Raw genomic sequence first — 18,004 nt, 5'->3', positions numbered from 1 at the left:
GTGAGCTAAAAAACGGTGATGGATCAAGCCCTGATCTTTGGACTGGGTAAGAGTGGGCTGCTTCATTCAGACACTCTGTTCATCACCACCCCCTTTTCTGAATCGTTTTTGGCCACTATAGGTGTGGCAGGGTATACTCAGACATGAGTCCCTTGCTCACTGCACCATCAGGATTCAAGCAAGCCGGGCCGACGACGGCTGAAATGCCAGAAACCGGTCCCCGGAAGCTTGTCTCCTTTCCAGTGAAGAATTGGCTTGGTAGTCTGGTCTGCCCTGTTCCCATGATGCACTGGGCCAGGGACAGACTAATTTGCATGTAGCCAGGTTCTGAGCTGGGATGGTGCAGTGAGCTAAAAACGGTGATGGATCAAGCCCTGATCTTTGGACTGGGTAAGAGTGGTCTGCTTAATTCAGACACTCTGTTCATCACCACCCCCTTTTCTGAACTCCTCCAGAATGGGCAGAGGAGTTCTGCATGCAGGAAGAAAGAGTTTGCCTTTTTGGAATTATGTAGAGAGAGGTACTGGGAGATTTTTGCAGTAGAGCTCACAGGAATTGCTACAAAAGTGAGTAAAATCATCCCAGGAACTTTTTCTCTATGGGTTAGGGAGAGGGAAGGAGTCACCTTCACCTACAGCCTAGTACCAGGCATAAATGGGGCACTCATGGGCATTCTTGTAAGAACCCTACTGGACCTGAGGAAGATAGAGGAAGGTTCCTGCTCCCGCTGCTGTAAGAATACCTGAAAAGCTGGACCTGCTCTCCACTCCAAGGACAAAGAAATGAACTCAAAAGGTCAGTTGACTGACCTCCAGGCATGAACTCCTAATAAACCTCAGTGACATACAAAAGCAGCTAGAGGCCCTTTTTCTGAAGAGCCCAGTTGGCAAGTTCCAACTGGATTTGCCCTGGATCCTGGTGGTGACTTCTGCTGGAGTGTGTCTGTTGCTTACATCCTGGTACTTGTGGCTGTGTCATGCTATAACCCTCCTGACATCCTGAAAAACCTGGGGTTTGGAAACTTTTTTGGCTCCAAGCACTCCAAAAAACTGCGGAGGACTGAAACACACCTCTTTCTGAGAATCAGACATTGATGCATGGTTGCTGGGTTAACCCCTTCGATGCTCATGACGAGCTGAGCTCGTCATGAGGCACGGTTGAGCTGTGCTGATGACGAGCTGAGCTCGTCATGAACAATGGGAATGCAGAATAAGCAGCACAGGAGGGGAATTGCTGCAGCAGCGATGGTGTTAAAGATTCAGTTTTCTCCCACTTGGAGCTGATCGCCAGCAGCAAATCCGTTTGCAGGACATTGTGTAGAGTCTATCTGGCCTCGTAGTGCCATATTTGGCTGCAGCTTTCAGGCTTTCTCTGCTGGAGGAATCCAAGCCTCAAAGAAGTGACTAAGTGCAAAGGATGAAATCTCCACTGGGCGAAGGAACCGCCGAGCAGATTACGACCTGCCTTTCCACCAAGCATTCAATGGAGGAACCTCGACATGAATTGCTTGGCGAAAAGGCATGTAAAGGGGCCCCAACAGGGCCCCCAGGCAAATCTTGTCATGGGGGGAAATCTGGCCATGGGAGTGTATGTAGGGGCACATGATGAGCCCCCACATCAGTAATGGCAGTTAAAAAGAGCATCTTAACCCCTTCAGCGCTGATGACAAAGCCAGCTCGTCATGGGCATTACCTGCGCTGTGCTTATGACGAGCTGGCTTTGTCATGTAAAGTGGGATTTATGGAATTGCAGCACCCAGGGGGAAAACCCATAGCAGCCAAGGTGTTAAATTATGAGGTCAGCATAAAGTAATCTACACCTATGGCTAAATTATGCATCTGCCCATGATAATGGGCACTAACACTGATAGGATCGCTTATAGGAGAATGCACTAAAACAGGGAATTAGCACCAATAGAGATCCATAACCAGGTGTACCACCCTGTATGGACTGGACATCAAGGGCCTGATTTGGAGTTTGGTGGCTAGGGCCCTCTATCATAAAGGTGATTTATACCTCATCCCCATATTACAAGTTCTGTAGGATATAATGCATTTGTAGTAGTTGTACGGAGTATCCATCATGTTACTGAGTATCTCATCCTTCAAACTTTAAATCAGGACCTTACTTATTTTATACATTAGTTGGCTGTAGTGTTCTAAGCTCTTGCCTGCCCATTACTTCCCCGAGAAGCCTGGAACTCCTTGTCATCTCTACCCTGAGAGTCAAATGTGGAAAGGCTCATATTTGGCTCAGTTTGGTGAATCATAGTAGGGAGGACCCCTGGACACCCGTGGCAAACGACCTCAACCACCACAGTTGGGGCACAGTAGTCCCTGTCTGTCTGTTCTTAGTGATAATATTCCATTTCCAATAATTATGTCCTTCAATTTTGCAAATCTTTTAACTTTCTCATTACCTTTATTTTTTAAATTCATCTTTTTTTAAGGAAAAAATGTCTCATCCACTTTAAAAATTGTGTGTATATATATTCCCATTCTCAAATCATTGAAATGCAATGCATTTCAAACCTCTTTGGTTCTTCCTCTGGAAAAATATACAATCTCTTTCCAATCATTATTTTCAATATTCAATTCGGTTAGAGTACAAGAAAAAACAACAATAAACGTGTTAAAATTCGATGTTAGGTTTGTGAAACAGATATAGCATACCTCAGTGTCGGCCTTCATGCTTTATTGAATATTTGATTTCTCCATACTCTATATAGAGCCAGCCCACATTTTGACCTTCGTGCCATTAATACCCTCCTCTTCCCTGTGAGTATCCCCTTTCATCATCATGCTCCCCAATCATTGTTCGATGGTCTTGATCTCCAGGTCCTGCGATCTATCATTCCCTAAAGCATAGAGGGGCTTAACCAAAGAGGGTAGGCAGATCATCGAAAAACTGCAGAGCAATTGTATCCTTTGCCCATAAAACAACACGTTTGACATTGTAGATATAAGTTCTTTTTATTTTAAGACACCACCATGCCTTAGAGGTGACTAAAATCACTGCACTTAAGGCCTAATCTACTAAATGATGCAGTCTCCCATCATTTAATATTTTTTTTTCGGGGAACATTGCTCGTAGCCATTCAGCCACTTTTGGTCATGGTCCAAAAAGCCTGTTGTACATGAGTACATTTATGACCTGGCTGCCTTTTTCTGGAGAACAGAGTCCTATACATTTTTAAATAAACTGTTCTGGTCAAAATGTTGTCAGGAACAGTTACAGTAATTTCTGATTCTACCCACATCTGTCTATATCAATGCGAGGGCACCAAAGTGATTTTACTGTAAGGGGAAGGGCATGAGCACCATGGAATAGATAACATTAAAATGACTAAACAAACCTTAACCAGCAGTGCCACTGCATAGATTGTTGGTGCTCCGGTTAGACGCATTCAGTGCTCTGGACAAGACCATTTCAGCAAATTCAAGGTGTCACGATGCTAAACACAATTGAACTATACATTAAACTTGCGGAAACGGGATTTCAGTTCCGGGAATCAGAAGTTCAAGCTGCACTGCATCCTCTCGCCCGATAGTATGAAAACAAAGAGGCATAGTAGCAAGAACCTCGTTAAAATTATCGCTGTTTTAGCGGCAGGAATCTGCAGCTAAAACGGCGATAATGGGCTTGCTAATATGCATTATAGAATTCCAATAGAAGCCCAGGTTAGATGTTCAGGACGTCTAACCTGGGCTTCTATTGGAATTCTATAACGCATATTAGCAAGCCCATAATCGCCATTTTAGCGGCAGTTTCCTGCCGCTAAAACGGCGATAATTTTAACGAGGTTCTTGCTAATTTGCCCCATAGTTTTAACAAGCAGTGATGAAATCTTTTATTTTGCTGTTGTTTTTTTAAAATCTTGTAATAACAGGTTTAAGTACGTAATTCTGTCTGACCAAACTGTTCCTCCCATTTTTCGGTGGAAGTATAGTACCTGCGCCAATTTAGGTGTTTCATTGAATAAGAACCTGCACCAACCTCCCATGTGGCCAACTTCCGCCTCAAAGAGTTTGTTGCAGGGCCTATGCAGTGAACTTTGGTCACAAGACCTTGCCTGCATCCAGACCTGCAGCCAGCCCCTTGGTGCCTACATTAGCCCCTGTATGCCAGCTGGTGGCTAAGCCATTGTAGCCAGCGGCAGATGGCCTTCAGCTGAGTGCAGCAGGCTATGGGTGCACGCCCTATCCAGCTGCTCACTAATAACAAAATCACCTGCACGTGGCATTTGATCTTTAGCAGTGGGGTTTGAGCTCATGGACCTCAGGCCCTCAGTACTCACTGCACAATTATTGACCATGCGTAATTGCACGGTTGTTGAAAATTGCTTAACCCTCTGGCAGTTTGGCATGCTTGGGAAGGTTGGTCACTTCGAGTGACGTGCTCCTTGCTTGTGGTGCAAATGTGCATCCGGCCACGTGTTGCCTGTTGTTTCAGCACATTTTGTGGTGGCAGCTTGGCACGTGGAGTTTGCGACTCTCCTCTTGCCTGTGCTGGGCCTCTGGCGACTCCATCATGAAGTAGTGTGAGGGGGGACAGGCTCGCTGTCTTTTGGCCCACTGCGGGGCTTCGCTAGTGCAGTTAAGCTGTGCAAAGGAGCCATTGGCCCTGGTGCCGGTAATTAAAATGGCCCCTTTGCCTGCTGTGGTGTTAGTAAACCCTTGGACCCTTTGGGGCCTTGGGCCCGGTGCAACTGCACCTGCTGCACTAAAGGTGGCTACGCCCCTGTACTTAACATGGCAGCAACCCGTTTACTACTGTCTGTCTAGCAAAACAACTGTGGTATCAACATGTGGCGCTTCATGCTGTTTAACCATTAAACAATAGAAGCCCCACAGGTCTTGTTAGAATTAGGCGCGTCTGCGTGATATCTCCCCCGAGGGGGTAACATCACTGAAATAGAATACCTTGTGTAGCAGTCCCACAACAGTGGCTGCTTTCTTCCCAAACAAAAAGCATATGGGGGCGCAGCAGAGCGGAGGACCACCCCCGCGCCGGAGACTGCAGACTCGGGCTTTCTCTAAAGTAAAGAGAAGCACTTCTAAAGCGCGCCCTGGGTAGTTACTCGTATTCTGTGGGACAAACCTGGGATATCAATTAACTTATCTAAATAATGTAACTCTGTCCAATGCAAAGCTGTCAGTGGAGAGAGGTGCAGAAGAAAAACAGCGGATGTTATTTAAAAACATAACCTGTGCCGCACGGCTTGTTTAAGGATGAAACCTGTGCACGAGACACAACGTGTCCTGTTTGGAGCGCATAAAACAAACCCGGCTGCACTGTAGCACTTCAAAGCATAGACCGTGTCTTTAAAGTACTTGGAAAGGAAGAGGTTGAGGGGATAAGTTCAATAGCCATCTTAGAGAAGACTGTTTATGAGAGCTGTGGAGAAGACAAGCCATATAATACCAAGTAGCAGGTAATTTAAAAATAACAATAGAACGATTCCCGTTAACTATACTTTATTTTATATACTGGTACAGAAGAATGGTCTATTATTTTAGTCTGACTTCAACTAAAATAGGCATATATACTCGTAAGACAAATACGTTTGTTTTACATTTTGACAAGTCTTGTTGATTTCTTTAAACTTTCCAATTTGGTAGCAAAAGTACAAACGTCTTTAGAGGCTGAAGGCCACTTCTTGTCCCTTGTCTGTGTTGGCAATCACAACGGATGTGACGTAAAATAGCTGCGCCCGATCTTTTCCACTACTCGCGTATCGTGCTAAGAGTACCGGCCGCAGCGGGAACACCATGGGAGACTATGAAGGGGAGGTAAAGGTTTGCAGGGGAAGGGGATCACTTCAACGGTAATTGAGGGAGGTACCTGGGAGGGTATTGCACCGCTGGATATCCCCGATCTCAGTGCTTTAAACCTCAATCCCAGTGGCACCATTCCCCTTTTTTATCATAATGGCCCAAGAAGGGATCACGTTTGAGTGTCTGTTATCGGAGGAACAGCGGACTGTCCCACCAAATCAAGTAAGTCCCTCCCTACTTACCTTAAGAACATTTATATGAAACATTTGAGTATAAATGAAAAGTAATAGCTGGTTTCTTATGATTAGAATTTTTTTTGAATGGTCCGAAACCTGGCTTAATGGTGGAATATTCAAAATTACATTCACACAACACCAAGTTACATACTTAGGCATGAAATCTGCAAGTGAATCTCCACACGTGCACGCGCTGCCATTAAAGGCAATGGAACGCGTGCACGGTTGTGGGTGAAAAAGGGGACCGATGGCTAAAGGTCTCCTCCTAAGCAACGCATGCGCGTTGCGTAGGCGAGACCTAAAAATGGCACAATGAAGTACTGAGCGATTTAGGTCACCCACAGAAACGAGTTGCCTCTCGCTCATTCAAAACACTGTTATTGCAAAGAAGGTGCCATGCTGCTTCCATGATGCTGCTAACTTGGCTTTCTCCTCCAATGCTGTGTTCCACTGGAACCCGGAAAAGAGGAAATACTTACACACTGACTCCCGGCCCTTACATTAACCTCCAGACTAACAGGTGGACTGAAGTCTTGAGATGCGGACTCATCAATGTCAGGTCAATGGGTAAACATGCCCTGGACATCTTTGACCTTATAACTGAAAGGGACCTGGACTGTCTTTTTATGACAGAGACATGGCTGAAGCCTATTAGCAACCCGGATGTCACGAACACTCTTCAACCCGGATATCTCATTTCCAGGGAGGATAGAGCAATCCATAGGGGGGGTGGCATAGCCATTGCCTACCGTGAGACACTAAATTGTCAAACTTTCACTATCCCAGACCTCAAAGGGGCAGAAAATATGGGTTTCGCCATAAAGGCACATGACTCCTTTACTTTTACAGGTGCGCATATATATTGCCCGCCAGGGAAACATACTGAGTTCCTGGAGAGCATTGGGCAGCTGTCAGTAACCTAGCTCTTAAATCTGCCAACTTCACGTTCCTAGGAGACGTTAACATACACCTAGATTCCCTCATAGATCCGTCAGCAATATGCTTTAGGGATACTATGAATGTCCTAGGTTTAACTCAGGCCACAACAAACCCCACACACAAGGCGGGGCATATCCTCGACTGCATCTGCTCAAACCTAGAGACACGTACTGTCAAAACACCCCAGACATTAATTTGGACAGATCACAGCCTCATTCCTTTGGACTTCCCAGTGGTGACTGGCAAGATGTCAAAAACCCAGATAAGATATCTGGACTTCCCCAGGGAAAACCTAGCTGGAAAACCCTGATAGGACAGGAGGAGTTTTTAGCCAGAGCAGCAGAATCTAAACCCACCCCTACTGGAGATCCAACTAAGGACAGTCAAATCCTCAGAGAATGGATAAATACATTAAGCTCAGGGAGCTCCCATGCTAGGTTAGGCACCAGAAAGAAGCAGAAATCCTCAGCCCCCTGGTTCTCACCGGCCCTAAAAGAAGTACAAAGGAAAGTTAGGGCGCTAGAACAGAAATGGCGTACTAACTGTGGAGAAACAGACCAGAACAACTATAAGGCCGCACGCCGCCGATATCATGGGCTTATAAAAACCGCAAAAAAAGACTATTATACTGAGTTCATAACCAACAGCAATAACAAACAGAAGGAAATTTTCAAAATAGTCAACAGCTTTACCAATCCTAAAACCATGCAAAAAGAGATTCCCCCCTCCCAGAATTTATGCAACGCAATAGAAGTTTTCTTCGAAGAAAAAATTCAAACTCTCACAAAAGACTTCTCCCATCCCCCGACCTATAAGGAACCAGTAAATACAGTCGCCACAACAACTATTGCCTCCTTGTCCACTTTCCAACTGGTCAGCCTAGAGGTTTCCCGGGCAGAAACTCTAAAGGTTAAATCAGGCTCCCCTTATGACCCTTGCCCCCCATATATCCTTCACGCCATGGTGGATATTGCCAACCCCATTATAAATAGTATTATCAATTCCTCACTCAACATTGGCTTTGTACCTGAGGAATGGAAACTTGCAGCAGTGAAGCCCCTGCAGAAAAAACAATTACCAGACCCAACCACTCTGACCAATCTGCGGCCCATTTCCCTGCTCCCAGCTCTCTGCAAACTAACAGAGAAATTCGTGAATAGGCAGCTCACTGCCTTCTTGAAGGCCAACAATATATGGCACCCCAACCAAGCAGGTTTCAGATCCCAACACTAAATGGAATCAGCCCTGATCTTCACCTCTGAAACTCTAAGGGCTGCAATGGACCAGGGAAAGAAGGCGGTCCTCGTGCTTCTAGACCTGTCCGCGGCATTTGATACGGTCTCACACGTCATCTTGGTGGACCGACTAGCCGCGGCAGGGATAGCTGGGAATGTGTTGGGCTGGCTAAAAAGCTTTTTAGCAAACAGGTGACAAGTAGTCACCTTAGGCCAGTTTAGGTCTGAAGAAAAACAGCTTACCTCGGGAGTGCCCCAGGGCTCTTGCCTGAGCCCGACACTCTTCAATGTGTATATGGCCCCCATGATTGCACTCATATCATCCTTTGACATTAACACCATATCGTATGCGGATGATACGCAACTCATCCTGGTGATGGAGGATGACACCGGAGAAGCTGAAAGGAAGCTTAAAAACTGCCTCACAGCCACCTTCCAATGGATGAGCGCAAACCATCTCAAATGCAATTCAGGGAAAACAGAGATAGTGCCATATGGAAAAGGGAATCTGTTTAACCCCTCACTATGGTGGCCGGAGGACGCTACTGTCCGTCCAAACACCATTGTGTCAGCACGGAATCTAGGGATCAGATTCGACTCCTCTCTGACCTTCAAACACCAAGCAGTGGAGGTAGCCGGAACATGTTTTAGCTCATAAATGAACTCAGAAAAGTATTTGACCTAATACCACTCCGGACACGGAAAATGGCTGCAGTAGCACTTATAACATCACGCCTCGACTACTGCAACAGCCTATATGCAGGGACAAATAGGACGGTCTGCCACAAACTGAAAATGGTACAACATGCAGCGGCAAGATTGGTGCCGGGATGGAACAGAAGAACCTCAGCCACAGCAGCAATGGACATTCTACACTGGCTGCCGTTCCAGAAACGGGGCCTTTTCAAAATCCTCTTAATCACCTTTGGGGCCTTTCATGGGAAAGGACCCAGCTATATTCAAAGTATGTTTAGACATCACTCCCCCTTGCATAATCTTAGATCCCAAAAAGCCAACCTCCTTACCATCCCCAACTTCAGACTAAAAACCAGAGGAGGAAAGGCCCTGGCAGTTCTGGGCTCCAAGGCCTGGAATTTTCATCCGCCGCCCCTCCGCCAAATTGGACAAGAAACGGACTTCAGAAAGGCCCTAAAAACCTGGATATATTATCTAACTAACACCATGTGCAAATCTCTAATCTGATAAGGCAGTTTCCCCTCTGCCATCAGCTAGACTTTTCCTGCTCTGCCTAACCCTTTCTAAAGCGCCAAGATGCTCCTTGGAGTGCAGACCGTGCTATACTATAATCTTTTACATTTACATTTACATTTACATTTATATAAGTCCTCGGAACTAGCAGGGAGAATTGCTGAGCCAGGAACATATTAGCGATGGAATGCTGGAGTAGTGGCTTAGCTGGCATTCAAAGGTACATTGCAGCGACACAACAAAAACAGGGAGTGGGAGGGTGTGTCTATGAGGATCAACGCTGCCTCATTGTGTTATCAATCAGGCATAAGCAGCATTTAGGGTAATAATACATTTGCAGTCAACTTTGATTGTTGCTGGGCATTATTTGGGGTATATAATGGAGCAGTAAACCTCAGGACTATAACGCAACACCATGCAGTCCACTTGAGACCTGTGTAAGGCAGGACACCAGCATAATATATTTAAACTAGCATTGTTTGATCACGTACCGTTTGTAATGCGTAATGTGGTCATTGTGTTATTTTCCCTAGGTTGGGTTTGAATGACTTCACGCCTAAAACTGAAGAACATCTACAGAGCTTGGGAGCAGACCGACCTGGGCTCACCATTAGAATGGGCTGAAAGAGTTCAGATGGCATTCGCTTTGAAGAGCTGCTCTGCTGACACTTGGAAAATAATCACACCTGGTCTGCGGTTGAGATTAGCCAGCCCATGGCGGGTGATTGGGTTTATAAATGTTTGATGAGTTGAACATTTAAGCCCCATGAAGTGTTTTTACAAGGTCCTTTGTCATCTTTAAATTCTCAATGTAATATTTTCCAATGAAGTTCAATTTTAAGCTGAATAAAAAATGGTGTCTCATTTTTAATCAGTATATTATTATTTGTTTATAAGGGATGCTTTAAATGTTACATTTCACATATGCACTCGTGTTTGACAACAAAAGCAGGATCGCAACATGTTGTTTAGGATTTTTAAATGACAATCTATTATCCAATGGTAAAATACACAAAACAGTTGATTGTCTCTTGCAGTGCTTTGAACAAACTTTTACCAATTTCAGTTGTACTCTTTGAATCTTTCCAGATTTCAACCTTCAGGTCTGCACAAGATGTCATCAGCAAGGCATTAAGCCACATTTAGTGAATGCAAGCAGCCGCTTGCTCTTGCTGTTCTGTTGTGTATAGTGCTATTTTTTAGCGTAAAATGCATCCTTGAATCCATTTTGGATGCAATGGGACATTTTTGCGCTGAGAGCGCAAAGAGCCAGATGTATCAAGCTAAATTGCGATCTCTGAAATTCACAGAATTTCAGCATTTGCAATCGCAATTCAGCTGTGAGCAATGTATGAAATGAAAAACCCTACTCGCAAAATAAGGCTATTTTGCGCATGCATTTAGAGAATTGCAATTAGCGATTCCCTAAATGCTATTCTAATAAACATCACAAATTACGATATTGCTGTAAGAAATTGCAAATTACCACCAACTTCAAGTTGGTGGTAATTTGCAAATTCCTCGAAAAAAGCACTTTTGCTTTTTTCAGAGTGCCCTGTGGCACACATACGTGCCCTAAGGGCATGTATGTGCGACACATGTGCACATATGCACATTTCATGGGTGCAACAGGGTTTCCTTTTGGAACCCTTGAAATTGTGTGCGCAATTTGCGAGTACCTATTGGGTACTCGATAATTGCGCACACAATTCCCATTCATTCCTATGGGCCTCTTGGCCCATAGAAATGGATGGGAAGCCATTCCTTATTTGCGACTCGTAATCTGCAAGTCCCAAATAAGGAATGCATTGGAATCGCTATTATAAATGCGAAACCTACCTACATAGCAGTTTGCGAGTCCTTAATAGCGATTCGCAAAAATCGCTAGTAAGGACTCGCAAACCTGTACTTTCATACATGTGCCCCAAAATTACTCTTCTCACATAATTCAAGCGGAATCTCACAGAATTCTTAAGGAATTCTGTGTGATTGCGCTAGATAGAATTACGCAAGTTACGCCCACCCCTAAACAGTTCCCCTACTTAGGCTCCTTAGAATCTATATTCCCTATCTAGCATCACTTTCATGCACTCAGCTCAAAGAGAGGTCCTGCTGCCTTCAAGCATTTTGCATGATGTCTGCAATCTAGACACGTAAAAACATTCTCATTATTTAATCTCGGGCAAAAACAGTTTTGGACGGAAATTGCAAAAAGTAACACTGGTCATTGAATTCAAAAACACAGCATTATGCACCATTTATCAGTAGAATTATGCAATTACCTGTGGTTATCTTTAAAAAAGACCCTCTTGAAACAGTAATTTAAATTGTACCAATGACTGGATTACAATTTCCACTATGGTCTTCTCAATCTTTCATCCTCTTAAAGTGGACAAATTGATTTACATTGAGATGGGTAAGAATGGACATGTTATTCTGTGATAAAGTACCTACAGGTGCAAGTGCATGTCACAAATACACAGTATGTATGCACCATTTCATGCCAACTTTGGAACATTACTTGTGAAAAATCTCAAAACTTGCACTGATTATTAATCTCACAGAAGACTTAATTGGGGTTTGTGCATTATTTTGTATTTGAGTGGAAGTGTATAATGATCTGAGGGATTGTGTCCCATTTCTAGTGAGTTTAATGAACTGTGTCACACTAATCTTTAAAATGTAAAATGCATGCCCCACCTGCAGTGCTTATCAAAACCAAATCTGCTCAAACACCCATGCACACACATACCACAGTGGTGTTGTCAGAACCCATTGAAAAAAGTCAGAACCAGCTATTAATTCTGTTTCAACCACATGCCATAAAGCTCATGTTTTCTGTATATGTCATAAGAGCAGCTTTTCTAGAAAGGCATTTTTTAAAATGCTATCAGTTGTGAAAATCTGCTATAAATCATGCAGCTGCAAAATTGTGCTTTGAAATTCTGAGTCAGCTCTTCATATCTATGCAAGTTTGGGTTCTCCGCACTATTGTCACCCTTGCCTTGAATCCAAAATTTAATTTGGAAAGATCCGATTGAATAGCATGTTAAACAATTTAAATAAACCCCTATCACCTAACCACCACTACTTCCAAATATCTGGCTCTGCTTTTCATATTTTCACACTGGAAGAATGAGTTGCCTCCGTCACGTAAGGGATGGCCTATGGTGGGGAGTTGGGATGAATGATGCTGGGGGCAGACTTACAAATACTTTGCCATGGGAGGAAGGAAGATGACTCCTGAACGCTGCTGCCAGACTGGGCCTCAACATCCCCCTCCGCAGCCACATCACGCAACACCTCTGCCAACAAGAGAATCACCTTCAAGCTCATCACACATGCCTACAAAGCTCTCCACAGCATAGGACCAGCATACCTGAACCACCGCCTCACATTCCAAGTATCCGCCAGACAACTCTGTTCGGCCCATTGCGCCCTAGCCTCGGTCCCCAGGATCCACAAGACCAGAACCGGAGGAAGTTCCTTCTCCTACCTCGCTGCCAAGACCTGGAACACCCCGCCCCTCCACCTCAGGAAATCCGCATCACTTACCTAATTCATGAAGAACCTCAAGATCTGGCTCTTTGAATGATCCTTTACACCTAGTAGAATGAGCAGCCCCCCCAGAGCGCCTTGAGACCCTCACAGTTGAGTAGTGATGCTTTATAAACCCCTGATTGATTGATTAATTGAGGAGACAGAACATTCAACGATTTTGAAGACTTCTGGTCAAATATAATTATTTAGTCCACCTGCCATGTCAATTCAGAATAGTTGACTGTAATGACTCAAGCCAGGTGGTTTGCACACCATAAAATGTTTGAACCGTTGCCATATTCAAACCTAAAAAAATACATAGGTTCAAATAGTCCATCAATTATTGAACCAATGGATATACATACATGATAAATAAATTAGAAAAATACTAAATGTTGCCTTGACCTGTTAGTGAAGAAAGTCTTTTCAAAATTTATATAGCCATAATTGAGATATACCCATGTGTTTAATTATGAAATATAATCTATGTGTAAGCAAAACCTAACTGCCGTAAGACAATAAACAATATAATTGTTAATGAAATTGTCATATACCCAAGATTATTACTAGAATGAGTGCCATGGTAAAAACGATACCTCGTCTATATTCAATATATAATGAATGAGGTGTACCCTTATATTATCCTCCAGAAGTGTGGCTCACTGGTTAGAAGCGGCAGACCCTGAAGCAGAGATCAGGCCCGGGACCAGGGTTCAATTCCCGACGCGGCAGGGTCTTGGGCTCAATGTCCGCGGACTCGATAATTCTCGCCTCAGCGCCTACTCTAATCATGGGTTCCACACTACAACTCTAGGCAATAGCTTGCTTAATCTCCACAATGGCCCCAGCAGCGCTGGGATGCCTGGCTTCACCTTGGGGGTGCCCAGGAGGGGCATCTCACAGGGAGAGCCAGGAAGGGTTCCAGAGCGGTATACAGCGCCGGGACGCCCCGCTGCTGGGGCAACTGTGCGCTTTACAAGTATATTACATTTACATTTACCCACCCTTGTTCTTTTTCCACTTTTACTTTCAGTAGGCTTTCTATCTCAGCTCTGCCCAACAGTTCATGGTTGAGCACACTATATAAGTGATGATCAAGAAACTAAGCATGGGCGAATTTTGCGAATCTCGCGTTCGCGAATTTTGTGGATTTGCGAACTCGCAATCCGCAAAATCCGCGAATTCACGCGAATTTGCGGATTTTTTTTTTTTTGTGTTTGCGCGGGTTTCTGCCAGTTCGCGAGGGTTTTTTACAATGTCGCAAATTGCGAACTTACCTGTCGGGTCGCAAGTTTCGCGAACTTGTTTCTATGTATCCAGCCTGTTTGGGACACTCTTCTTCATCACTGCCACTTTCTGTCACCACTGCCACTCTCTGACTACTCATGCCACCCTCTGGCCCACCCATGCCACCCTCTGTTTCATCACAGCACCCTCTGGTTGTCCAGTAGGTGTACATTATTGTGGCAACGCAAGCACACTTTCCCTGCCTCAAGTGACCTGAATTAATTTGGGGCTGATTAATGTGTCACAGAATATTTTTTTAGCTGGCACCTGCTTCCTTAGTGCTTCCTGATTAGTGATCTTTTGCACTTGCTAAGTGCTTTCATTGTTGCAAAATTAGTTACAACACCTGCCCTGCCCCAACTGACAATAATGCATTAGGGGCTGATTAATGGATTTGAACTTCCAGCCTGGCTCCTGCTTGTCTCCTTAGCTGTAATTCAGGACCTTTGTGGCATATGTGTAACTATTCTGAGGTTCAGAGCAGGGTCACATAATAGTTTCAACTGGCAACTGAACTCTGGAGGGGCCCCTCAGGAAGCACTACAGGAAATGGCTACTAATGATGAGCCTGAACTTTTGAACCTGGTAAGTAGTTACTTTCAGTTTTGCTAAGATCGTATTTCTGCAATTTTGCACTTATTCGCGGGGCGCGAACTCACGCGAACAGTGCGAACAGTGCGAGCAAAATCTGCTGCTCGCGGATTTGCGGATTTTGCGGGAGATTCGCGAATCTCGCGGATTGCAAATTTACCGAAAATCCGCAAAATCCGCGAGCGAAACGGATTTTCCGCCCATGGTTACAAGAAACTCAACTATCTGCATTGTAGAGACTTGACCAAACTTTTATCAACAAGATTTCTTTAATAGTAAAAGTGATGAGCATCTGTTTTCCCAATATCCAATTTGAATAAATTCAAAGTCGTTTTTGTCTATGTGTCTGTGTTTTCTTTATTATCATTACACATTTTTCTTCACAGGTGACATAATTTTAAATCTGGTTTCCAATGGTGTGAGTCATGGAACCTTATGAAACATTAGCCTTCTTTATTATTATTTCACATGTTTCTCACAGGTGACATCTTTTAAAAAAAATGGTTTCCAGTGGTATGAGTTTGGGCACCTTGTCAAAGATTAGCCAACACGTGTTTTTCCCCATACAAGGCCTGTGAGGCGGGGGCTTTTTCCATGCTAGAAAAATCAGTATACAATATACTTGAGTTATAAACAAATTATTAATGATCAACAGTGACATATGGTGTGTGAATACAGATTTGTGATTGATTACCTCCCTGCAAGGATATAGGTGCAAGAAACAAGCCTGTGTAGCATATTTTTTGTTACAAATCTGTAGAAAAAGATTGTGGAGGTAGGTTTAAGATTTCCAGTCACTTTGCTTTCCTAAATTAAAGCAAGTTAAAAGATAAAGTGTGGCTTGTTACTAGGGTACTAATGGCTTTAGTCGCATGGCCTTTCAGACAACAATGGTCCCTGGGATAGGGAATAAGATTGTAATAAATATAGACTCAATAGTAGCTATATTTGAATATTTACTTGTTCAACAATAAACATGGGATATAAACAGAACAATACATAAAAAGGTATTATTCACCTTTAGGTATGTTGTCAACAGTGGTTTTATGGTCACAACCTTTAGCGTGGAGAATGGAGTTAGCTGGTGTTGTTGTTGTAGGAAGGTGGATATCTGACTATGGTTACCCCCAAACTTTTTGGCCTGGTGTTTAGCTGGTTTTTGACTTAGTTGGCCTGGGATCCTCCTATTCAGGGCCCCAGGCTGATTGCTCTCTCCTTAAAAATGGACTCCATGCACCTTAGGTGCATAACACAATTGGAACTGGTTCACCTTGTTGGCCCCTGTAACAGTGTACCCTAGGTACCCAGGGCATAGGTGCATCCAAGGCCTGCCAGGGGCTGCAGCATGTATTGTGCCACCCCTGGCCTGGCCTACATATTTGACACAACTGGCTGATCACTCAGCTGGGGTAAGTTGGTGTAATCACCTCTTGCTTAGATATAGTATCCCTATATCTAACCCTAAACTGGACACATGCAGAGGGGACAATGTTCAAAGTCACTAGCCAGTGACTACTGTGGAACCAGATTGGAACCAGGCGATGTCGGGTGCAAACAGGCGTTGTCGGGTAGCTTCTCTCTGCAGCCACGTGGACACCGGGGGTCGAGGACGTCCAGGAGTCGATCACGAGCTGTCCCACGCAGGCTTCTCGCTGTTGGCGGTGTCGGCGACCTGATCGGAGCAAACAGGCCTTGGCTAATGCAAGCCATGCAGGAATCGAAAGATGCTTAACACTCGGACCAGCACGGTCAGAGCGAGTGCTCCTTTTCACAGGAGCTTGGGCAAGTCTGGAGCAACCAGACCCGCAGTGTAGTTTGTCGGTTTCGTCGCCAAGATGGCCGCTGACCACGTGGCTAGTGGCCAGGATGGCGCGTCAAGTGGCACAATGCAAAAGGGCCCCACGCAGATCGTGGAGATGCTGGGGGGCTGATCTTCGATGCAAGGGCTGCTCGATGGTGTGGGTTCTCAGTCCCCAAAGCACAACGTCGTGGATGCCTCAGATGCTGCGCAGTCAGCTTTTCGAGTGTCTTCCAAGATGTCCGGTCCCACGTCACTCGGTGCCTCCACGGGTCCCTTCTTTGCAGGGACTGTGGATCGGGCTCTGAGAGGTCTGGGAGTCTGGTTCTTGTCGGGCTCTGGGCTCGGGCTCCGGCGGGAGGCGGCGGCAAAGCAGACGTCGAGTTGCTGGTTGGTGCCTGTGTTCACAGGGTGGCCACTCCTAGGCCACAAGGGAGATTCTCTTCAGTCTTCTGAGCAGCAGAATGTCGAAGTCCAGTCTTCTTCTTTGTTTAAAGTTGATTCAGGATGATCTGCTGTGCAATGGCACTGCTCCCACTCTTATTCCCAATCTGAGGGGTGGATCACCTACTAGGTCCCTCCTCTGGGAGGAACCAGGAAGGGGGGCGGTTACACCCCCTTTCCTTTGTACAGCTCCTCGCCAGGCCTGGGTCTGGAAAGTCCCAGGACCGGTTTGGACTGGCTTATGCACGGGGACACCTTGTGTGCCCCGGGCATGTCTCAATCTATTCAGCCCTGTCCTACCCAACACACAAAACCCTGTCTGGGGTGGTGCTCGCACCTCCCAAGGCAGGAAACCCTTTGTCCAAGCCTCCCTCGCTGGAAGGACTCCCAGCAGCAGGAGGTCAGACTTGTGTCTGTGGTGGCAGCATCCATTTTGTGATGCTGAGGCTCTGGTTATCTTTAACCGGGGTTAAGGCTACACACATGTCGTGTCCCTCTAGAAGGGTGGAATGCTATCCCCGTCGACAGAACTGTCGAGGGGATAGTATTCCAATTCGTATGACACCTTACTCGACATGTTTTGATAAAGCCAAACCAAAGATAGCATATAACCGCGAGGATTATAATGCACTTAAGAGTATATGGTATGGCAATATCCCGGAACAGCTTAGGGAGTGGTTCCCGACAGCTGCAGACAGGCTCAGCTCATGCTAGAGCACCATCTCACAGATTTCCAAGCACTCTGCCTCCAGGATTGATGAGGCCTTCCATAGGAGTGGCTGATAGGAACATATGTGTCCAGTTTAGGGTTAGATATAGGGATACTATATCTAAGCAAGAGGTGATTACACCAACTTACCCCAGCTGAGTGATCAGCCAGTTGTGTCAAATATGGAGGCCAGGCCAGGGGTGGCATAATACATGCTGCAGCCCCTGGTAGGCCTTGGA

The 18,004-nt window shown here is 45.2% G+C and overlaps 1 protein-coding gene across 2 annotated transcripts in view; it reads left to right on the top strand.

The window, feature by feature from the left end:
• Positions 1-10,267, top strand: part of LOC147673965 (NACHT, LRR and PYD domains-containing protein 3-like) — a 526,755-nt gene extending 516,488 nt beyond the window's left edge. For both annotated transcript variants that reach the window (XM_086945049.1, XM_086945050.1), the window contains one exon: positions 9,930-10,267. In XM_086945049.1, the coding sequence (XP_086801175.1) occupies positions 9,930-10,020 (91 nt within the window). In that variant the 3' untranslated portion in view covers positions 10,021-10,267. The remainder of the gene's footprint in view (positions 1-9,929) is intronic.
• Positions 10,268-18,004: the final 7,737 nt, after the last annotated feature.

The sequence above is a fragment of the Lissotriton vulgaris genome, chromosome 12 (genome assembly GCF_964263255.1).
Source record: "Lissotriton vulgaris chromosome 12, aLisVul1.2, whole genome shotgun sequence".
Lineage (NCBI taxonomy): Eukaryota > Metazoa > Chordata > Amphibia > Caudata > Salamandridae > Lissotriton > Lissotriton vulgaris.
Note: the sequence above shows the minus strand (reverse complement) of the source record. Positions and strands in the feature narration are given on the sequence as shown.